We start from the raw sequence: 24,477 nt of genomic DNA, 5'->3' as shown, positions 1-24,477 counted from the left end.
CCCTGTGTTCAAGCCCTGTGACCAACGACAACAAACACGAGAAACCAAAAAGCACCCAATCTTACCACACGCAACTTACTGCATTCTCTGCCTTCCTAGGGTGAAGGCATAGGGAATTCTCTGGCAGCAGCCTGGGTCGTGGTGCCAGGTGCAAGCAAACTGACCCACAGAGGGCAGAGGAGGAGGGAAGCTCCGAGCTGTCCAGAGCAGGGGGCACACCTGGCAGCTCTCCATACGTGGCCAGGGACACTCTAGGCCACCATCAGAATGAACAGGCTATCCTGAGACTTCTCCTTTCTCCTCAGTGCCTGGAAGTTCCCATCTCCCAAGTGGCTCAGGGCCCCGCACCCCTGTGTCCCCATCCCCACTCCTGGATGCCTGGGTGGAGCTTGTGTGCTGCTCCTGGGGCTGAGCCCAGCTGGCCTGCTGTGAGTGGCTCCAGCCTCCCCAGGCTTAGGAGGCTGAGCCATAAGCAGCCTTGTTTATCCCTAGGAGGAATGATGGTTTTCCCTGAGCAATGACATCTTGGAAACGGCCTGGCTCCACAAACAACAACAAACCTCCCAGCTGGGGCCTGGGTTGCAGCTTGCATGAGAAGGCTTCTACCCAGAGGCGCCTGAGGAAAAGGTCAGAGGCTGCTTCCCTGATGAGCCAGACCCTGGCCCTGACCCTGACTCTTGGAACCAGAGAATAGGAGAGAGTGTCCAGAGGATGGGATGACTATAAGGAGCCTAGCAATACCTGATCCAGCTCCTGGTTGTCCCAAGTGGGAAAGTGAACTGGAAAAGTAGGCGTATTCCCCTCAATTGTCCCTTGAACAAGACTTCCAGGCGCCTGGGTCTCCTGGGCTTTCTGTACCACATACGCTGCTCTTCCAAAAACCAGAAGGCTTCATCAGTCAACCCAAGGGTCTAACAAGGGGTGGGTCACTGGAGTGTGTCCAAGACAAAAGCCAGGTATCCTGAGACTGAGGGCTAAGCAATCGCATCCTGCGTTCTGCGTTGCATGTAACCTCAATAATAAAAAAAAAAAAAAAAACCCTTCCTTTGCAGCCTCAGTTCCCTCTTTGTCCGCCCAGGAGGGAAAACAACACACTCTGCCATCTCTAGGGTGTTCATTACAATCCAAATGGGAAGCTCTCAAGGTCCCTAGAGACCCAGCTGAGCAAGGCACTCCCTCCCCAGCACCCTGTTACCCAGCCAGCCGGGCAGACCCCTGGCTCAGCACCATTCCCCCACAGGCAGCCAGGCTAGCACCATCCCACGGGGGTTCAGGGAGCTGACTCCAAGCACCCATAGTCTATGCAAGGGACTATGAGCTTTGCATTTGATCTAGCCAGAGATGTCAACCTCTCCTTCCCCCCACCAAACTCTCCACCCCTGGCCCTACTCTCCATAGCTCAGACTATGGTAGAGAACCACTGAGTAGGTTTTTCCTATTGTCTCGCCTTCCACCAAACCCCACAGAGACTTGGGACCCTTCCTATAGGAGCTCCTCACCAGGCCCCCTAATTAACAGTGCCCACTCCCCCGCTAGGCACAATGCTAGGACTGACATACTGAGCTTCCTTTCCTACAGAAAATCCCACCCTAGCTAACCGGGGCAACTCAACTCTGCCATCCAGCCATGTCCCTTAGGTGACTAAGGTATGAATAGGCCCACAGCCTGTGATCAATGGGACACAGAGCAGCTAGCAGGTCCACCAGTAGTGGGACTTCTTCACACCAGCCGTGGCAGTTTGGTTAAGACCTGGAAGGAAGAAAAGAGAGGAATTCGGGGGCAGATCAAACAGCATGCACAAAAGTTGGGAAAGAAAGACAAGGTAAGATTGGAAGTGTGATGCTCTTATTGATACCAAGTACTGATAATCAGAAGTCAAATTCCCTTTGTCTTAGCTGGAAACCCTGAATATTTCCCAGCAGAGCATCTATCTTTCCCAACTGTCTGTTTCTCCATTTCTGGACTGGGCCTGACTGTGGAACTTGGCTTCCCAGAGGGCCCGCCCTGGACTAAGCCATGCCATGTGCGAGAGCTGGGGAGAAGGGGAGGTGCCCCTTGGCTGGGCACAGAAGACTCAAGGGGCCATGCTGGAAACTTTGACTCTCACTGCAGTGCCCTGGCTGAGATCCCATGGGCATCAGTGGGACAGGCCTCCACAGCTCCTGCCTTTCCGAGATGCACCCACTCCAGCATCCCGAGAAGGAAGCCAGGAGCCCTCACCATGAGTCTTGGGAGTGTGGAAAGTTTCTACAAGTTGATGGGGAACCTAGTCAGCCTGCTCCAAGCTGGCGTCTCAAGTAGAAGTGCCAGGTTCAAAGCCGAATTGCGTAGCATGGATATGGGTAAAGGCTTCCTCTATGTCAGATCCTCACTGTTCCAGAGGCAGAGGCCCTGGTCCTGGCTCCAGCCAGACAAAGCCTCTCCCCATTCTGAGCCCAGACTCTCCCTCCCATCTCAGGCCCTGGGTTCAAGGGTTCTTAGACACCTGAGACAAAAATAAGTGATGTGGACCTTCTGAGTTGAGAAAAGCATTGGCCTCTGTCTGCTGGCGTACAGTGGCTGGTTCTGTGGAGAGTGAGTGGGTCTCTAACCACCCCCCTTGCCTTCCTGGGTCTCAGTGGGAGGCAGGGCAGCAGGTGCAGGCTTTTCCCCCAAGGGAGCGCTGAGCTCACCAGGTATGTATGGTGAGCCTGCTTGGGTTTCCAGGGGACATTTCTGTCAGAGCCAAGTTCCAGGATCAGAGATGCACCCCTGAAGACCAGCCCTGGACCCTACCTCTTTCCCTGCTAGTGGAACTCCACAAGAATTACCATCCCCACTGCCTGGTGTGCGGCCAGCATCCCTGACACAATAGCCCAGGCTGCGGACCCCAGCATTCCTTCCCGGTGCAGTGTCCCAAACATTCCTTGTCTCTCCCAGAGAGAAAAAGCTGGCTGGCTAGCCCAGAAGCGGGAAGCCTTGAACAGTGGACGCTTGTCCCCTGCCCTTAGTAGGGCATTCCCCCCCCCCCCCAGAACACACACACACACACACACACACAGAGCTATCTCAGAATACAACAGAACACAACCCTTTTGGCAACAACGTGCCTATCAATGGCTGCCCTGGGGAAGAAACAATAGAAACCGGGGCATGGGTGGCTTGGACACGAGCCCCCCACCCCACCCCAGCCCATCCTCACCGACCCCTGTCACCAAGGCACCTACCCAGCACACTCCAGCAGGAACCCAGGCGACTCCTGGCAGCACTCCTGCCTGCCTGCCCGCCTGCCCGCCCGCCCGCCTGCCCGGGTCTCCACCCGGCTCCTCCCGCGGGCGGGCGGCTGAGGCTGTAGCAGCTAGGGCGGGCAGCCGGCCGGCAGTGTCAAGGCTGCCTACCCCAGACAGAGCGCCTTTGTGTCAGCAGCGCTATTTATGGACTTACCCAAGTTCCCCAGGGGAGCGGTACCTGCTGGGAAAAACAGAACCAAATGACCAGGTTCCACCTCCCACATCTAGGTAGCGTTTTCTTTTTTCTTTTTTTTTCTCTCAAAACCCTTGCATCACCCCGTCCCTCCTCCCCCTCCTCCTCCTCCTCCCCTCCTCCTCCTCTGTCGCCCTCCCTCCTCCTCCTCCTCCTTCTCTTCCAGCGAGTGCCTTCCCAAACACACACCCTGTCCAGCGAGCTGCCACCACTCTTGCGAAGAGGTTGGATTTCTGTCTTCGATCAAATAGAAAACTCTTGTGATTTTTTTTTTTTTCCCAAACCACTTTCATCCAAGGAGGATTCAGGGATGTCTCATAGAAGAGAGTCCTCAGGCAGCCAGTCCTTCCGCAGAAGAGGCTGCGCTGGCTCCTGGCTTACACGCTCAACTCCACCATGCCGGGTCCCCTGCCACCCATCCCCAAGTCCCCAGCTGGCCCCCCAAAGTGCAGCTGTAGAGGGGGAAGCAGCCATCCTGCTCTGTGGCATGCTCCAGCTCTGGGATCCACCCCACATACCTCCCTGGGGCTCCCTGGCTGGAGCCCTGCAAAGCCCGGCTCCCTGGCAGGACCCAGCCAATCACCGAGGCTTCCCTGTCACACCCCCACCCCCATGCAGCAGCTCCGTCCCACTGGGAGGCTGCGATTGAACTCAGGGTCCTGCAGCCAACACAGCTGGCTGGAGAATGCTCTGGCCCTCGGGGAGGCCAGGGAGTGGTGGCTTTAGTCACCTCTCCGTGTCCCAGCTGGATACATGGAGGATTTTTTTTTTAATTTTTGTTTTCTGGGGTTTTGTTGTTGTTTTGTTTTTTCTCCAGTACCAGGGTCTGAGCTCAGGGTCTCATGCTCTCACACGGCTTGTTCACTCATGGCTGCTGCTCTACCACTAGAGCTGTGTCTCTAGTCTAGAATTCTGCAGGTTAATCGGAGATGGAGTGTCCAGAATTTTCCTTTGAACCAAGATCCTCCAGGTCTCAGTCTCCTGAGTAGCTAGGATTACATAGGGGTAAGCCATTGGCACTGGACTAGATACATGGTTATTGGGAACCCTGTGTGCCAGTCTCTGGAGAATGCAAGCTGGACAAAGAACTTGTATCCTCCTCTGCCCAAATGGGCAGATTACCTCTGAAGAACGAAGGAGACATTGCTAACCATGGGTGTGCTAGGACAGAGGTAAGAGTACTGGACTGGGGAGGTGAGGACCCCGATTCTAGCTTAGCCCCAGCACTGGTTGGCTGGGTCCTACTGAGCAAGCCCCTGCCCTTCTCTGACCTTGGTTTCCTCATCTGTAAAATGGGTCTGATGCCCTTGACCTGCCCACATGTGGAATTAATAGGGAGTTCAGTGAGCTGGTACTTGTTCCTTCACTTAATCTTCACCAGCACCTTTTAAAGGGGAGGGCAGGGGACTCTTACTACCCCCTGACAGGTGAAGAGTCTCCGGTACAGAAGAAATCCCAAGTTCAGAGCTGCCCACTGTCACTCAGCTCAGTGGCTGTGAGGACCGCGATTAAAGACTACACCTAACTTCACCACTGCAAAAAGCTGCCAGCCAGAGCTGTTGTCTGATGTCGTAGCTGTGAGGGGTAGGGTTGGGGGGTGGGGGAGTGGGAGGGTGGGGGGTAGGGGGTGGACTGGGGCCCAATCCACTGACCCTTCCCATCTTCATCCAAGGACCCTGGATGCCAGTGCAGAAGAAGACCCCTCTCCTGTCCTCCCCATACCCCACCTCAGTCATGCTAGACCAAAGTACTGCCCCCTCAGCCTCTCTCTCTCCTGAGGCAATCTCAGTGTCTCCAAATGTCCCTCTGTCTGTCCCTTGACACGTTCTCTTCTGTCTCTCCGTCCCGGGGCCTCGCACACTCACGAGCCACACATGTATGCAGTTCTAAGAGAATATCCTTAACCTATCAATCCTACCTATCGTTCATCACATCCCTGGGAGCAGAGCTATGGCTGTCCTTACTAGAGCCCTGGAACATTCCAGATTGGGAAATAGCCTACAGGCTTCTGAGAGAAAAATCACAAAATCAGCAAACTAAGTCCTAAGAGATGGCCAATTCTACTGGGACTGAGCTATTTCCCGATGGGGCTGGTAGGTCCCAGGATGGGCTGTCTGGTGCTGGGGGTAAGATGCTCAGGTGAGGAGCCTGAAGATGTAGGACAGTGTGGCACAAAGATGCCCTGCAGTTTTGTCTTCTTCCAGTCAACACATAACTCCGGCGCATGGACTACATACCAGTCCCTGAGTGAGGCCTGGGGGATGTGGCAGAGAACAGGTGGCCTGGCTCTCCACTCACAAAGCTGCCAGGCAGTGTGGGAGATGGAGGGCAGACACATCGTCTAATGAATGAGACCATAATTAGACATTGGCAGCTCTGCCAAACCAGGACGCTGGGCCCTGAACAGGTCCAGAATGCAATCATCAGGAGGAAGGGGCTGAAGGAGCTCGGGATCTGGCCAGGCTAGGAAGCATCTAGTACCCCAGGGAGTCTGTCTCAGCCATAGTCCTCTACCTACCCGGGCCTCCAAATGCCCAGAGTAGAGCCAGCCATCTTCCCGGGCACAGCCTGTGGCAGGATCAGGGGGCTGCTGACAGCCACTAGGGAGGCCCTGGGGGTCTTTCACTCTTCTCCACACTTTTAGCCAAGCCAGTGAAACAGAGGTACAGAGAGGGTGAGTGACTAGCCCACAAATACACAGCCATTGGGTAGCCAGGCTAGGAGTCAGGGTAACTAACTCCCCATCTAGTGCTCCATCCACGGCACCAAACCACAGAGTAAATGATGGTGCTGCTCAGCATGGCTACAATGAGGGCCTGGAAAGTGGCAAGGTCCAGCTTTCTCACAGCCCACAGAGCTCAGCACCTACATATTCAGGGTTTCTCCCATTTGTTGATCCATATCGCTCCCTCCCCTCCCCCTCTCACCAGTCCTATGGCTTGAACTCTGGGCCTGGGCATTGTCCCTGAGTTTCTTTTGCTCAATACTAGCACTTTACCACTTGAGCCACAGCATCACTTCTGGCTCTTCCTTCCTTCCTTCCTTCCTTCCTTTCTCTTTCTTTCTTCCTTCCTTCCTTCCTTTCTTTCTTTCTTTCTTTTCTTTCTTTCTTTCTTTTCATGTACTTTCCTGCCCAGGCTGTCCTCAAACTGTGATCCTCAGATCTCAGCCTCCTGAGTAACTAGGATTACAGGCATGAGCCCCGAGTACCCAGCATGATCCATATATTTTATTTAACAAACACTCATTTGGCATTCTCTGTCCTGCTGTTGTGCACCTTTCTCAGGGTGACAAGTAGCCTGGGTTCCTCAAGTCCTCAGAACTCTATCAGGTAGGATTGCCAAGATGCCCATTGCCAAGAAACACTATGAAATCTGACAAGGTCACACGCCCGCCATTGCAAAGCTATAGATTGAACCCAAGTGACTTGTCAGTCCCGTACCATACCTCAGTTGTTCCCCCAAACACTAGGGCCCGTGAGCCCAGTCACACAGGCAATCTCCCTATGGTTTGATGAGCTGGCATCAGTGTCCTCGGCTGGGACCAGGGAGGCTCAGCAGGAACCCTCTCCCAGTGTTGGAGGGTAGCACTCTCAGGCAGGACTTCAGGCTTCAGAGAGGCCTTTAGGGAGATATAGCAGCAGCCCAAGGATGCTGACAGGTGCCAAGGACCTGCTCCCCTGTGGCCCATACTTAACCTGTCTTCACTGCCTTAAATTCAATGTTGCCTGATTGACATTCCCAAGACCCTACCCGGAACCCTGCCCATCACCTTCCCCATGAACAGTGCACCCACCCCAGCCCACCCAGTCTCTCAATGTGCAATCCCACCTAGGGAACTCTGGGCTGTCACTCACCAGGGCGCATAAGCCCTGGTTTGAGGGTTCACAAACTCCATGTACAAAGACTTCTACCTCAGGGTCAGCCAAGAAAGTCCACATTTGCTATTTCAATAACAACTGTGTCCCTGATCTGTGCTGGAGCCTATGCCACAAAGGGACAAGTCAGCCTGCTACCAGTATGGCAGACCCGGGCACTGACTACAAGCAGGGACTGTCCGGCCATGTTTGGGCTCCTAGGATGCTAGCACCTAGGCATGCATACACACTGCTGTTAAAATGCAGCCCTTTCTCTTCTGTGGGGGGCAGGTGCCACAGGGAGGGAGTAGAGGAAGACTGAGCAGGTATCCACAGGTTCAAGTTCCCAGGGAGTTTTGACTTGAAGTCTGAAGGCTCCAAAGTCCTTTGTGCTTCCTGGCCTGTATCCTCCATGTCTAAAATCCCAGCCCCACCTCTCGCCTGCACAGTTAATCCCGCAGCACTGTAGGCTTTCTCACTGAAGGAACTGACTCAGCAAGCGATCAGAGGAAACAGCACAAGTCATTTCAACATCCCTGAGCCTCAGCTGCCTTGTCTGTACAAATGGCGCTGGTTAGCATCTGCCTCCCAGAGGTACGAGTTGAGGGGATGCACGTGGAATGCTTGACACACTTCCTGCTCGCGGTGTTGTGATGTCACTGTGGCCATCAGGTGTAAATGGACAGATTTTGCCTTGGGAAGGCTGATGTAACTGCTAAGTTCTATGTAGACCTGTGTGTTGGGGTGGGGGGGAGGGGCAAAGGAGGGTCCAACAGGTGCCTGGAATAGACTAATCACCCATAGCCCCCAGCCCGTCACACGAAACAGGAAATGAAGAAGCAGAAAGGTGACATGGCAAAGCAGATGCACAACAGTGTCACTCAACACCTGCGCTCCTGGCCCACCTACTCTGCCTCCAGTCTTGTGCTTCCTCTACGACCCCTCCCTTGCCAGCTGTCCCTTCCTCAGGGATCTCAGGCAGCAAAGGACAATCCCAACCGGTTCATGGAAATGGAGCTCCTAGCAACAGCCACGAGAAGCCCACGTGTGTGAGCAGGAGGCCAAATGTCACCCTACCAAGCCAGCTCTGAGGAGTGCCACCAGCCAGCTTTGGCCTCTGCGGTGTCAGCCTGACCTTGGGTGGCTGTAGCAGCTCAGGATGGCCAGGTGCCATGACCATCTCCCATCCTGGCTCCCACCCAATGGGCCTCATGCTGCTCTGAGATTTCAAGCTTTGGGAGCAATCCTCGACTTGCTATGCTTGCGCCAACTCCAGGGCCTGGCTGTGTCCTGACAGCCAGAGTTCCTGGGAAGTGTTCAGCCAGCAGCTCAGCTAGGGACAAGGCCAGCCCCATGGCCTTGACTGCTAGATACAATCCATCCATTCACTCCCTGGAGTCTAACCTACTGCTTGGACTTAAGCCCAAGTCATGAAAGCAGAAGGTCAGCAGAGAAAAGACTGGGCCAAAATACTTTGTGGCTGCCTTCGGCCAACTCTGGAGCAAAGATAACCCCTTCTCGGTGCCTTAGTTGCCCTGTCTTTAGAATGTGTACAGGGGTTGCAAGAGATCAGTCACTCAAAGGGTGGTCTCCACGTGGGAAATGATAAAGACTTATGATTCAAATTTATGATGGAATCTCATGATCCTGTGATGTTACCACATCTAAGTGTGTGACTAAAAAAAGGGGTCCTACTGAAGAGAGTATAGCTGGCACAGGTGTTATAAAACCAGTAATGAATCACACACAGTGTTACAGTCTATGCAAATGCCGGCTTTTTCCCCTGGGATGGTTTAACAGGTCATGATTTACTTTCTATGGCCATGTCCTGAATTCTCCCTCTGACTCTGACACACCGCCTTCATCTACAGTGGACTCATGGGTCCATTCCTTCTCCACTCTCCATTGCTCCCAGCTCAGAGTATACCACCATTTTCCTGTGCGCCTGAGCCCAGGCTCTTGAGCACTGTCATCCCAAATTCCTTCCTCCCATTCATCACCAATCTCAAAGCTCTCACCTCCCACATGGGTCTTTCCCCTCTCACAGAGCCTAGCCCCTCTAGCCTCGTCCAGGCCAACATTACCTCTCCCTGGCTGAGGGACAATGCTCCAAGCTGCTCCTGCCTCCACAGGCTGGCCACAGTGAACTTTCTACACAAACCCAACTGAGCTGCTCCCACCGTCCTCAGTTCAACATTCAAAGTCCTTGCCCAGCTTTCCAAGCCCATCATAGTTGGATGAAGTCTGTCTCTCCTCCAGCTGACCTTCCACCACACAGGACTGGGAGATGTGTAGGAGCAGGGACCATATTGGTTGATGAAGTAGAGGTCATATAAGAGTCTGCCTGATGGGCCTCCATTCACCCTTCTTTGGCATCTGAGGAACTATACTTCCTTTCCCCGTTGTCCAATCAGGTGATCGGGTGATTCATATGGACTTGGCCTAGCTCCCACTCCAGACATGAACATATGACAGGACCTTGGACAACTGACATATCTATCCCACTGTGTTCAGTGACCAAGATGGACACATGATCTAATAGGAGCCAATAGAACTCGGGCCCAAGACTACTGGTGAAATGATAGAGGGTGTCAAGATGACCGTGGTACTTCTGGCAGCTTTGCTGCCACTATGCAGGGAGGAAGCCAACATATAAGCAAGTAGAATAAAACTAAGAGGAAATGGAGAAGATGGTGATCCTGGTCAAGGCCTGAACTCAGCTATGCATGAAGTCTACCCTTCCAAAATCCAAGGAATTCCATTTGCTACCTGAAGCTCATGTGAGTTGGGTTGTTGTTGTTGTTTTACCACTTGCAACTTTAATATACCAGCAGTACTTAGCACATTAGGCACTCAAAGTCTAGCTTATTCAAAGTCTGGCTCATGAAAGTCCTCCAGCACTGAGAAGGTAACTAGGTTTGTGCAATAGGAAGAGTTACGTAGCTGCTGTCTAAAGGGAAAGCAGGAGGCAGAGGAACATCTACCCGGAAGCCATGCAAGAGTCCCAGGGACAGAAGAGGCCTGAAGAGGGTCATTCAAACCAAATAAATGGAAGGAGAGGAAATATCCCAACTCTGATAACCCCTGCCCCTCTCTGAGTCTCATTATCCCAATCTGAGTTGATGCATCATTCCAGAACCTCCAAGTTTCCCCCACTGGTCATACAGGATCTTGCTGTCAACACTTAACATCGCTAGTGGGTTGGCTCTGGGGAAGGGAGGGTCTCTGTTTGTTCCTTCATCTATAAGTCAGAGACAAGAACAATATTGTTCAAGCTACATATTATAGCAGAAGGAAAGGAAGTACACTCCATGAATGTTAGGCTCATTATCATTATTTGAGGTAAAACTTCCAGAAAGAAGGAAATAAACATAGAACATAAACAGTTGGGGAAAATAAACAGAAAAATGTCTTTGATTAAGTGAAGATCGACTGGGTGTTCAGACTGAAGGAGCTAACCAAGTTTGTACCAGGAAAAATAACCAACATTTTTTTTAGTTAGAAACAGAAACAATCTGGTAACATTTATGAATTCTGAAGACTGGAATGACAAATCTTGCCTGTTTCCATAAAGAAATCTGAAGGGGACAGGTGAGGGGGAGGGGGTAAGGTAATTAAAAAAAAAAAAAGAAAGAAATCTGAAGGGATGAAGGAAAGAGAGCCCTCTCTATTACACTAAAGGCAGGACAGCACCCTGCACGCTCTTAAGAGTTCTTGGGGAAAAGGTTGTTCACATAGAGTTCTTTATTCATACAGATTATGACTCAGGCATGAGGGCAAACATTTTCAGACTAAAAGGCTAAAAAAAGCACATTATCTGGAAAAATTACAGACTCTTTCTGGAAAAATTACTCAAGAAAGATCTCTAGACTAAAGTAAATCAAAGCCTAGAATTCAGAATGAGAAGCTGTGGTGTGAAGAAGAGGCAGGCAATGAAGGCAGAAATATAGACTTAACTACTGATGAAATAATGCCATTTTAAATCAATTATTTGAGTGTGCATGTGTACACGCACAATTTCTGGGCTTGAACTCAAGCCTTCAAATTCTTGCTTAGCTTTTTCATTCAAGGCTGATGCTCTATCACTTGGAGCCACACCTCCACTTCTAATTTTTTTTGCTTGTTAGTTGGAGGTAAGAGTTTCACAGACTTTCTTGCCCAAGCTGGCTTCAAACCACTGGTTACTCAGATCACAGCCCCCTGAGTAACTAGGGTTACAGGTAGCCATCCATTCTTGATACCCAATAGCACTAATGTTTTCAAACAAACAATCAGGACCTAAAATTCCAATTCCAGATGATTTTTTTTTTTTTTTTTTTTTTTTGGGTCCGGTCGCGGGGCCTGAACTCTGGGCCTGGCCGCTGTCCCTCAGCTCTTCAGCTCAAGGCTAGCGCTCTACCACTTGAGCCACAGTGCCACTTCCGGCTTTTTTCTTTTTGCTTATGTGGTGCTGAGGAATCGAACCCAGGGCCTCAGGCATGCAAGGCAAGTGCTTTACCACTGAGCCACCTTCCCAGTCCCTCCAGATGATTTTTAATAAGACTTAGAATTACAGAGGAATGCAAAGAGAAGATGGGCTGGCTGATTATTATAGGTTATGAGAGTGAGGACAAATTCACCAATTCAGGGTAAGGCTTGATAAGTGAAGTGTGTGGACACAAAAGGGAAGGGAGGAAACGGGCACCGGTAGCTCACACCTGTAATCCTAGCTACTCAGGAGGCAGAGATCTGAGCATCTCAGTTCAAAGCCAGCCCAGGCAGGAAAATCCGTGAAACTCTTATCTCCAATAAACCACCAGAAAACCAGAAGTGGTACTGTAGCTCAAGCGGTAGAGCACTAGCCTTGAGCTGAAGAGCTGAGGGACAGCGCGCAGGCCCAGAGTTCAAGCCCCATGACTGACAAAAAAAAAAAAAAAAAGGGAAGGGAAGGGAGGAGCTACCTGCTAACCAGAGTCAGGTGGGTAACCTCAAGGTTGTGGGGGCTGGCCTTGGATGTGTGAAAGCCCAATGCCTCAACGAGATTCAGGAATAGACAGGTTAAGATGGGTCAAAAGAGTTCCAAACTAACCCACCTCTACGTGGAAACTAGGTCTAAGATAAAGATGAAGAAATGAGGAAAGCGTGTACCCATCTCCCAAAAATGGGATTGGAAAAACTAGTCAACTGTTTGGAAGGGGGAAAAACTACATGAGTTTCTACAAATATGGGGTTTTAGTGTGTAGCTCAGAGATGGTGTTTATCTACCATAGCCCAAGGCCCTGGAATCCATCTCCTTCATCAGAGAAAAAAAGGTAGTGGGCTGGGAAAGTGGCTCAGTGGTAGAGCGCTTGCCTGGCATGCCTGAGGCCCTGGGTTTGATGCCTGAGGCCCTGGGTTTGATTTCTCAGCACCACATAAGCAAAAAGTCAGAAGTGGTGCTGTGGCTCACGTAGTAGAGCGCTAGCCTTGAGCTGAAGAGCTGAGGGACAGCGCCCAGGCCCACAGTACAGGCCTCACGACCGGACCCAAAAAAAAAATGTAAAAAGTAAAACTGGGTGCTGGTGGCTCATATCTATAACTCTAGCTACTCAGGAGGATTAGGTCTGAGAATTGTGGTTTGAAGACAGCCAGGGCAGGAAAGTTTATGATACTTTTACCTCCAATTAGTCATATACACAAAAAAGAAAGCAAGAAGTGGAACTGAGCACCAGACTTCAGCAAAAAATCTCAGGGGCAGTGTCCAGGCTCTTGAGTTCAAACCCCAGTACTGGCCAACAGGTGCATGCACATGCCCCCCCCCCCCAAAATAAAAGGTAAAGTATCTAAATAAGATAGTTCTTATCATCTCAGGGCAGGAAAAAACCTGACAATGTATAGCTACCTTATTCTCTAAAACAGACAAATACAAAAATATCTGATTATCAACAAAAGGATAATATTTGGATGATAAATGATTAGTATAAGTATAGTTATGGGCAAATTCCAAGCTAGAAAAATACTTATAACCTGTATAATAAGCAAATGGTTAATATCCTAACCAATAAAGAGCTCTTACAAACAAGAAAACTGGACAATAATATAATTGACAAGCCAAAAAAGAAATATAGTTACACTAATAAACATAAAAGTCCAACCTTATTAATAATCAAAAAAATGCAAATTAGGAGAGAGAGTAATTTTCTCTTCTCATACCAACAAAGAATTAAGAGAGCAATACCTTATGTTAGACCAGGGAAGGGAAACACTTCTCACTCACTGCTAGTAGAATGCGAATCACCTTTAACATCTCTGGTCCCTTGTTTTGTCATCTGTAATAATGGACTGACAATAGCGCCCAGTGGCTCATGTGTAAACAGAGGAAGGCATTTTTAGAATGCTAGCAGTGTGGGTCATACTTCCCAACAGAAAAGTGCAACAAGAAGTTACATGCAAGCCAGGTGCTAGTGACTCATGCCTATAATCCTAGCTACTCAGAAGGCTGAGTTCTGGAGGATTATAGTTCAAAGCCAACAAAAAGTCTGTAAGACTCCATCCAGTTAACGGAAAATAAAACAAAAACAAAAACCAAAAAACAAACCCTGAGCTATAGGCACGGTTCAAGTGAAAGAATGCCAGCCATAGTATGGGGCCCTGAGTTCAAAGCCCTGGAACAGGAAAGAAAGGGGGGGGGGGGAGGGAGAGGGGGAGGGAGGGAGGAAGGAAAAAAGGAAGGAAGGAGGAAGGAAGGAAAGAAGGAGAAGGAAGGAGGAAGGGAAAGAAGAAAAGGAAGAAGGAAGGAAAGAAGGAAGGAAGGGAGGGAGGGAGAGAGGAAGGGAGGAAGGGAGGAAGGGGGGAAGGGGGAAGGGAAGGAAGGCAAAGGGAGGGAAGGGGACATCTAATCCTGCAAATGACTGGGCAAAATAAAAACCTACACAGATTAAAATGTTAGAAGTTGAAGAATAAAACCCTAAAGTTCAAAGAAAAAAGTAATCCATTGTGTAATCCTGGGGTAAATACTATAACATTCAAGACAAAAATATGTTTTACATTTCATAGCTATGACATTAGTTATAACATGATTCAAAATCACAAGGAGATACAGTTTCACAGTTACTAGGTTGGTCATTTTAGAGCAGAAAAGTAATAATTGTTAAGAAGGCTATGGATAAATTAGAACCCTCATTCATCAATGGTAGCAAAGTAAAACTACAGCCAGCAGCCTGATCATTGCTCATAAAGATACCTCTGACCCACCAATTCCATGCCTCGGGATTTACCCAAGAGAAGAGCACATGTCCACACAAAAGCTGGCAAACAAGTATTTATAGCACCATTATTCATAACAGACCAAAGTACATAAACTCGTGAATCATTAAACAAAACGTGGTATAGCCATATGATGAAATATTATACAGCCATAAAAAGAAACTGGGTACTGATGCATGCTTGCATCTAAATACATTGTGCTAAGGAAACAAAGACAGTCACCAAAATCCAAATAAATGATTTGCTTTTTATGAAATATCCCCTATGGGCAAATTTACAGAGACAAAAACAGATTTTAGGTTTCGTGAGATGAGGTGAGGCTGGTAGGTGGTAGCCAAAGGGTACAATTTCTTTTTGAGATAATAAAAATCAGCTGTGGTGATGGTTACACACATCTGAATATGTGAAAAAAAATCAATGAATTATACACTTTAGATGGGTGCATTGTATTTGTATTTGAATTATGTCACAATAATTCAGCGACCAAAGCAATTTATAGATGGCTGCCTATAATTAGAAACAGTTGTTAGTGTTAAAGCAGAAAATAAAAGGCTAGCTCACATATCCTTATTATATAAAAAGCTCCTCATGAATGAATAATTCAACTCTAAAGAGCCCAATAGAAAAACAGACAAAAGACTTGAACAAGCTACTTCCCAAGAGACAATAAATATAAATAAATGTTCAATGGCTCTAATAATCAAAGGAAACCTGTTAAAACCCATAAAGAGGCTGGAGATGTAGCTCAAGTGGTATAGCATTTGTCTCACACTTGTGTCTGGTTGGTTTCAGACTGCTATTTTCCTGCCTCTGCCTTTCAAGTAGCTGGGATTAGAGGCATGTACCACATCAGGTAGAAACAAGCATTCTCTATCACTAAGCATTCTCTTACCAAGACTTCTCTGTTTTACAGAAAGTAGAATTTGTTATGCTAAATAGAGATAATCCTGAGCTAGGATTTTAGATCAGTGGTAGGGTACTTGACAAGCTTGCACAAGATCCTAGACTCAAATCCCTAGCCCCACAAAGGGATAACCAAAGAAATCAACACTAGAAAAACATAGACAAAGCAGATGAATGGCTCTACAGTGGGATTAGAAATCGGTGCATTTTGCTAGTTGTCGGTGGCTCACACCTGTAATCCTAACTACACAGGAGGCTGAGATCTAAGGCTCACAATTCGAAGTCAGTCTAGGCTGACTCTTATCTACAATTAACTACCAAAAAGCCAGATGTGGAGGTATGGCTCAAGTAGTAGAACACTAGCCTTGAATGAAAAATTTAAGGGATTGCTCCCAAGCCTTGAGTTCAAGCCCCAGTACTAGAAAAAGAAAAGAGAAAAGAAAAAAAGAGAAGAAAGGAGGGAGGGAGGGAGGCGGGAAGAGAGAGAGGGAAGAAGCAAGCAAGGAAGGAAGCAAAGAAAACTGGTATCATTTAAAGAATGATTCAAAAACAGGATCAAGAGTCTATTTACATATATACACACCTCCACCCAGAAATTCCATGATCAGGAATTTATCCCAACAAAACATTCATTTGCTCAACAAACATTTGTTGAGAGTCAAACATGTACTAGGCACTGCACTGGGTGCTGGAACACCAAGATGTCTACAAGGACTTTTATTTCAGGGTTTTGTAACAAGGAAAAATTGGAGACAATCTAAACACTGGATTATTAGAGATAACTTAAAGTATGTTTCATCTACACAACGAAATACTCTATAGGCGCTAAAAATAAATGTTGTAGAATAATATTTATTTATTTGACAGGGAAACACAGATACATTATCCTGTTAAGAAAATAGATTACAAAATTGCACACGTAATCCAGATTTACAAATAAGAATTATCTATGTATAAACAAGTGCCCGACAGAATATACCCCAATATGTTAACAGTGATTATCTCTGGGTGCTGAGATGAAGGGCAAACCTCATATCCTTCTCCAGATTCATCTGTATGGAATGTTTTCTTCATGATCAACATCGATTACAGGAGTTACTTTTCTAACACTCCCCCCCTTCAAAAAAGGAAAAGTCAAGAGCTTTAAAAAAAGAATAACAATGCTGCCATTTCCCCCCTGGGAGAGATCTCAGGGGAGGGGATGGAGCGAGCCCTGTTTTGAGAACCTGCTTTGTACAACCATCCAAGCTGTTCATCAAGAGAAGGTGTGGGATAAACGATCTTGCTTTGTTTTACCGCAATCCCAGAGCTCGTAAGCCGTAAGGCTGATTGGATTCCTGGACTGCCCGCCACAGGCCCTTGGCTGTGCCCGCCTATTCCTGAGAAGAGCAGAGGAGGAGGGTACACCTGGCAGCTCTGTCTCCTGCAGGCCAGCTGTGTGTGTGCTGCTCCTTGACCTCCCTTCCCTGCAGTGGTGTGGGACTTGACAAGGGGGACAAGTCAGCAGGGGCCAGGCGTGATGCTGGCTGAGGTCAGCTGTAGAATGGGCCAGCCAGGGAACTCCGCCCCTGCAGGGTGACTGTCAGGAAGCCCGGAGCACATCCCGTCCCAGGGGTTCCCAGGCCCTGTGCCCCAGAAGCAGTGAAGTGAACCTCAAAAGGCCAGAGGAAAACAGCCTGCCTTCTGGGACTGTGTCCCTAGGCTCTGGGACTACAGGCCAGTCCTCTCCCACCCTTTGGGTTGGCAATAAGGGGAGCGGTGAGGGACGGATGGCTCTAGGAGCCTCCTGGGTCTGCATTCTGGGCCTCTGTGGGACTTCCTTACCTAGGGCCTGGCAGGAAGAGGAAGGGGGCCAGGCGACCCCACCCAGCTCCCTAAGGAGCCCCCTCCTCTTCCCCTCACAGTGTTCCCACTGCTATTTTTAGGCTGGTCCACAGGGAGTGTCTTCACAGCCCAGCCGCACTCTGAGCTCCAGGTAAAACACAGCAACCCATTCATTCCACTCCAGCAAGAACGCGCCAGGAATTTCTAGACAAGCCAGCCGACCAGACAACCTCTCCCCACGCCATTAGCCTGGCTGGTTCCTCGCTGTTTCCATTACAGCCCAGAGAGGCGACTCATGTTTCCTAACACCACAGTGGGCCGCTGAGTGGAGGAGCAGAGCTATCAAGGGCCATCTGTGCCCCTAGGCACCCTCGACCTGTAAGAGTCACCAGCCACGGGCACTTGGCCAGTTCTTACTCTATTAATATTGGTTTTTACAAATCGTTTTGTTAGCTGATTACTCTCAGGAGCAATGGGGGAGGCTAAAGCACCACATTCAAAAAGTGTATGGTTTGGGATTGGAGGCGTGGCATCAGATACTGAGTTTACTCCCAGTCTTGGATAAAAACAAAAAAAATAAAATCTCTATGGTAGGGCTGGGAAGGTGGCTCAGTGGTAGAGTGCTTGCCTTGCATGCCTGAGGCCCTGGGTTTGATTCCTCAGCACCACATAACCAGAAAAAGCCAGATGTGGCGCTGTGGCTCAAGTGGTAGAGCACTAGCCTTGAGCTGAAGAGCTCAGGGACAGTGCCCAGGCCCAGAGTTCAAGCCCTACGACTGACAAAAATAAAAACAAAAACAACTTTATGGTTTAAACAAAAATTGAATCCCTCAACAGAAATATATCCCATGCTTTTAAGCAGGTGTTGAGTTGTGATCCCAAAGTATTATGAGCATTGATTACAGGTTTCAGAACATATTTTCCATTGAAAACAGTGTCGTGTTTGGTGGTCAGCTTCCTAGGTTAGCCTACTTCACCCACAATGCTGTGCCACCAAGAAGTGGTAGAAAACTGAACTATAATAGTAACTCTATAAGCATACCTATGTGCTCATGGTGGGTACTGAGCAGGTACAATATTTTCATTTAACCACACTTCTGTTTCAATGGGAAGTATTTATCTACTCGCTTGGGTTTGCTTGTTCTAGAGCCGTGAGGTTCCACACCCTGCCCTTCCTCTCTTCTGAAACCCCACAAAGAACTGCTTCTGGGGGTGCTGGGTCAATGTCTGTAGCTGGTGCAATGACAATGATGAACCTGGACCAGTTCCTGCTCTAGATCAGAAATGAACAGTAATTTGCCCAAGGTCACACAGTAAATACCAGCTGAGTCAATATTCAAGCAAAAGCCTTCTGAATCTTACTCTGAGGCATTCCTCAGAGTAAGATTTGAGGAAGCCTCAAACCTGGGGAAGAGAACTACACAGCGGTTCTCCTTAGGTTTGCTTTCCCCTGGGGATGCCCATGTCAGCATGGGAATATGGTGTTATCATGACCTTGATGTGAACCTACAGACTGCTTAACACTGGGGAACCAGGCTCTGCTCTGCTATCAGCAGAGCTGTAGGGCAACAGAAAAGGCCTGAGCCAAAAGTCAGCTGATCTGAGGTCTACTTCTGACTCGGACACCAATTTACCCCTGACCCAAACCAGGTCACTTCCCCTTTCTGATTCTGCTTCCTCATCTAGCTTCTAGGATAGAAGGGGAGTTGAACTGTGCAACCCAATTCAATTCTGCTATGGTTACTGAGCATATGTGATGGGCCATTCTGCAAGAGCAGAATGAAAGACAAGTAAGGCCTGACCCCTGCACCCAAAGAGCTCATGGGCTTGCAGGGAAGGGCTGCCTGCCTGCCATGGCAAGCAAAGGATGAAAGAAATCCTCAAAGTAAGTCCAGGAGAAGCAGCAGCTTCAGGCGAACATCTAAGCAAGGTGTGTAAGAAGAGCTACAGATGCATTCGGCAGGGATGGCAGAGATGGGCAGGAAACACCAGGCAGGGGCAACAACCCTGAATGGACACAACGACTTTGTGGGAAAGGGAAGTAGCCCCTCATGGCCAGGCTTCAGGGGCAAAGAGGGGCGACCATGTACCAGGAGAGCCATGTAGAACCTGGATGGAGCCTTCTATGATGGCCTTTAGCAGGGAAGCAACTGCCCAGCTCCCTGGCTCCTCACTGGGAAATGGTCTGTGGTCCCAAGAAAACTCAACTGTAGAGCGGACTAAATGAAGGTAGATATTCCGGAACTGGGCTGCCAGACTCGCTGTGTGATCCTGGGCTAGTTTCTTAACTTCTCTAAGACAAAGCATCATCTTCATCAACAAACTGGGCATAACAGGAGTCAGTCTGTTACAGGATCACAAACCCAACAGGACATAGCATGGATTAAAAAAGACAATGTGCATCAAAAGCTGGGCACTGGGCCTGGCTCACAGTACGAGCACTCTTTGGATTACCTAGTCTTTTCATTCTACCTTAAACCAAGGACCTGGGGAGGGTAAGAGGGTGGAGGGCAACCCTCTTCAGAGACACGTTTGGGGAAATAGAAGGACAAGACAGGATCGAGGGTGAGGTTGTTCTCTGTTCCTTAAAAGCGAAAAAAAGGATGAAGAGTAAAATGGCTGAGCCCCAAAAGGAAGGCAGTCTGCCCTCAGCCCAACCAGTAGCAAGAGAAGTTCCAGGAGAGCTGGAAGCCACCTGGAAAACAACTGAGTTTTTTTGGAGAGAAGAGCTTGCTTGGGAGGGATGAGGTGGGGTGGGGGCAGTGAAGTCCAATCCATCTGATTCCTGGACACTAAAAGCCAAGATCTTAAATCAGCCAATTAAGCAAAATCTGGGCACAAATCTTGGTAGAGGGAATCAGCAGGCACAGGCCCTCTTCTGCCCTTAGCTGGGCTCTGGGCAAAGGCCTGGGCCAGAAGCCTGGCCACATTCCAATGCTTCCTAGCCCCACAAGGTTGTGTCTGCTGACCCCCTTGCATGTTGGACTCAAAGTGGGGAGGGGCAGGCCCTACCCATTCCAGTACACTCCCTCCTCCCCACCCCCTTCCCATCTGTCTTCTCATCAAGCTTTTGTCAGCCTTGTGAGAAGAGATTGACCTATTAGGTTTGGGTCACCCTGCCAGGAAGCCTATTCGCCACCTAGAAGAGAGTAAGCATCTCATTTTATTTGTTCTACATATACCCCTCCCCTGGACAGCTACAAGGGTCACAATTTGAGTCACACTGGTACCTGACTCCCACCTCTTTCTGGAGAACATAAGTCATTCAACTTCTTTTCCTTCCATCTCTCACGCCAACCTTTGCATCTAGAAAGAGCAATGGATTAGGCTGGAAGACCTGAGCTGAAGAGAAATCACATAACTTCTCTGAGCCTTGGTCTCTTCATCCAGAAAAAGCTGCTTCCAGTTGACGTTGAGGAGATCAAGGCTAGGGAGCCCCACTGCTGTCCATCTCCAAAGCCCAAGCTCATCGTGGAGTTCTCACTTTAGGGACCCCTCCCCACCTAGCAAAACTGCCTGTACTTCTTTGTAAGACCCTCTTGGGGCCTTAGGGCCGTGTGTGACAAATGAGGTCTTTGATGGCAAAATTTAGAGGGAAGGGGAAACTAAAATACAGAATAAACGTCATTATTTGCAAAAAAAAAAAAAAGTCCATATGGTCCCAACTCAGAAAGGGCCAAAAGATCCAGGCATAAAAATGTACAGAGGAGATGTGGGTCTCAAAGGCTTCAGAATCTGAGACGTAAGAAAACATGAACAGGGAGCAGAGGTTGTGTGGGGAACTAAAAGGGTCACTTTGTATTCAAATCACACAGATGGCCTTTCAACAATAAATAGTTGTGTGTCTATCCTCCCAGCTCCTAGGCCCGAGACAACACACCAAGACAATTGGCCTATCAGGAAAGAGGCCATTGTGTGCTTCTTACATGATTTATGTGGCAGGGAGGGGCGTTGGCCATGTTTCCCGTGATTATGACTCTCAGATGCAATTTCGATAGCTTGTTCATCATCTTGAACAGCTGGGGTGGACTGGGAGGCTGAAGATCAGTGGTCACCAGGTCATATTTCATCTTCTTGAGCCCATGGAGCCAAATTAATTGTTGCATCGATTCATGAAGCAGAGCAGCAATGGCGCTGTGGCTCACCACAATGGCTGAACAGGCCAGACCAGGGCTCAGGTGTTCAGGCCCCCTTCCGTACCAGGTAGTGGGCCTGGAACGTTGATGGTAGTGTCTGTTTCAGCCAGCAGCTTGTCAGGGCAAACCAGGAGGCAACATCGCCAGGGCTGAGTGCTACAGTCACATTCCCTATTGCCCTTGTAGACACAGCTCTTGTCTTCTGTGCCTATCTGCGGGACAGAGGAGAGACAAGCTTGCTGCCTTCCCAGACAAGTGATTTTCCTGCACGCTGCTCTTAATGTCATTGTGTAAGGGAATGAAATGAAATCAAAGTACAGCTTGCTGTCTGTACAGACCTGGCCGCTCAGCTGCTCTGATTTTGCCCTCCAGGCCGGCCCCTGGCAGGCAGGGAGGCTGGATATCATTTGGGCTTCTTGCCTAAGCCAGGCAGCATCTCCTTCCCTGGGGGGCCCTGGCCTGATCACCAGCAGATCCATTCCATCTCTGTTTGGTGCTAATCTGAGCTTTCTTCCACTTAGATGCATGTTAACTAAAAGACATACTCTCTTCTAGGCTATCATTCTGGGGTTCAGATGACCCTCCCTCCCCCCCCCCCCCCCAGCAACTAACAGCCTTTTCTAAAGACACTAAGGACTTACAAAATGACATAGACTATCCAAGGTTAGGGGGCTTCTCTGGCCTTGCCATCTCTCCTGCTTCTCCCTTCGGACTCGTTTTTCCTTCCTGGTCCTTCAGAGAGCCTTTTGGTCCGTGAGCCATGGTTCCAGGCCTGGCCTGTGCTTCTCCTCTTCTTCTGGGTCTTGGCAGTTAGAAGTTGGGTGTGGGAGCTTTTCAGTTCTAAGCAGGGGCTATGGCGGGTGGTGAGCGGCCTGGCTTCTCACTGCTGTCCCTTGGTAGGGCTTCATGGGGCCTTGTGGCATGAGAGGTGTCACCAGCAAACAAAGGCAGATTCCACAGCACTGGGTCCCAGCTTGCTCATCCTCAGCACAGGATGGGGATACAGAGCCCACACACCCTCCAAAGACCTGAGGGCCAAGAATCTTCCCACCTTGGCTAGGCTGAACCTCTTGTGGCTCCTAGAATTCAACCAGAAGGGGGCTCTGTGAAGAAGGCCCCAAAGCCTTTCTCATGTCATGATCAGAGCAAGACTCAGTGGAGGGTGGGGATGAAGGGAAGGGAGAATCATCTCTCCTCATCCCAGCGTCTGGTGGTCTACCCATCACTCCAGTCACTCACCAAGCTAATCGCTATCGCCCCCTCATCTGAAGGACTTACGGCAGCCTCGAGCTGACCTTATACATTCCTGGGCTCCTCCCGATGGCAAAATGACCTTGTGGACATGTATCTGAGACGCTGTGACTTCCTTCCTCAAAAGCCTTCCCTAGCTGCCACTGTATCTAGGATAAAATCAGTCAGTCAGTCATTCCCTAAGGTCCACACTTGGTCACTCCTTCTCATGGAGCTGTGGCCATGCTGGCCTCTCTCCACAAATCTAACAAACCACACTCCTTCCCAGCTCAAGAGGTCTTTGTGAATTGTTGTGTCTTATCTGGACTGCTCTCTCCAGAGTCCTTAGCTAGCTGTCTTCCTGCCCACCTGCCTCAGTTTACAGGCTAAGTCCTCCCCATAGCAATCTAGATATGCTCACTGAAGGCATTTGTGATGCCTTTTCCAAGGTGAGGTCTCCTGTGTGCTGCTGGTGATTTGTTTATTTACTGCTCTCCCTCTGCTGGAATCCTCCTGAGGGCAGAAGCCACGTCCATCTGGCTTTCCATAATGCCCCCAGCTCCTAGCCTGGGGCAAAGGTGACATCCCCAAAGTCCACAGCATACGCCAGGGGATGTGTCCAGATGAAATGAGATCTCTTCTGGCAGCAGCACGCCATGGCGTTGTTCACTATCCGAGTCACCTCTCCTGCTGCCCCTGGGGCAGGAGCCCCGATGCCATGCAGCCTCCCTCTCTGAGAGGAAACGTGCTTTTGAGTCTTCTCCATCGGGGACTGCCTGCTGCCACAGGCCTCTCACATCACTGTTCCTCCCGCTGCTAGTCACACAACACCCTCAGCCCACTCCCTTTGGGCCACCCTAGGCCCACCATCTTGGTCCTCCATTTAGGGTCCAGTTGCGGTGAGGTTACTGTGTGGTAGGGGATGCCCCAGAAATGGTTAAGTTGTCAGAAGCAGAGTCCCGCCCTTGGGTTTGCTCAGCCAATCAGAGTCTGTCCTGATGAGGTAAAGCTTCTATCCTGGGTAGCATTGGTGGAGTTGACTGGCCCCATCTCCTGCTGGAGAGAGCTGTAAGGGTGGAGTTTCTGTGGAACCAGACAGAACTGGAATTAGCTCACTGCTCGGGCTGGACTGCCTGACTCCATCCATGATCTGCCTCTGTTCCTTTCTAAAGTACTCAGACAGTTCCTGGCATCTCAAAGGCCTGTCTATTTCTAGCTGTCCCAGAGGAAGTGACAAGGTGGCATACATTTGGCACACAGCATCCACATTTGGAAGTCATATAGCCAGAAAAGACCCCAGAAGGTCTGTTTCCCCTGCCTGGGCCCTGGAACCCAGCATGTAGCTACTAGGGAAGTGATAAGGAGTAGTCATCACTCGAACTCAGAACATCACATCAACGTCAGTAAAGGACGCCAGATGAGTCTTCCTCCCCAGACATCATTTACAGAGAGCAAGGACAATGGGCAGCAGGCAGGTCACAGTCTTCTTGTGTGTCCCTTTGCCAAGCACATGGTCAGGTTAGACCTCACAGGAGCCTGAGTGATCCACACCTACTCTACTGACAAAACACTATCAGCCACAGCTAGGTGGCTTGCCTGAGATGATATCACTACTGGGTTATTTTGAATTGTTGCTGTATTTGTCTCTGCCACTAGACTGTCATCTCCCAAGAAAAGAGTGTGATGGATTCCTCTGCACATTCCTGCCATAGAGCCCAGGGTGGGGCCCAAGGCCCACCTGAGGATGAGGCCAATCCCAAACATATGTCCCCTACTTCCCACTCTTAGCCTTCTGAGGGCTAGACCAAGCCTACTCTGCTCAGAAGGTTCTATATCCCAGCC

General features: G+C 49.5%; 1 protein-coding gene across 6 annotated transcripts in view; it reads right to left on the bottom strand.

Moving 5' to 3' along the window:
* Rgs3 (regulator of G protein signaling 3) overlaps positions 1–24,477 on the bottom strand; it is a 127,163-nt gene that overhangs the window by 29,088 nt on the left and 73,598 nt on the right. For 2 of the 6 annotated variants that reach the window (XM_042695484.1, XM_042695513.1), the window contains one exon: positions 18,032–23,718. The exons of 2 other annotated variants lie outside the window; for them this stretch is intronic. In XM_042695484.1, the coding sequence (XP_042551418.1) occupies positions 23,611–23,718 (108 nt within the window). In that variant the 3' untranslated portion in view covers positions 18,032–23,610. Of the gene's footprint in view, positions 1–3,206; positions 3,262–3,423; positions 3,446–18,031; positions 23,719–24,477 lie in introns of those variants that run through there. 2 more of the 6 variants (XM_042695507.1, XM_042695491.1) reach the window with 2 other exon arrangements.

This window comes from Dipodomys spectabilis, unplaced genomic scaffold (genome assembly GCF_019054845.1).
Source record: "Dipodomys spectabilis isolate Male_0828 unplaced genomic scaffold, ASM1905484v1 ptg000006l, whole genome shotgun sequence".
In the NCBI taxonomy this organism is placed as follows: domain Eukaryota; kingdom Metazoa; phylum Chordata; class Mammalia; order Rodentia; family Heteromyidae; genus Dipodomys; species Dipodomys spectabilis.
This window is presented reverse-complemented; position numbering and strand designations above follow the sequence as displayed.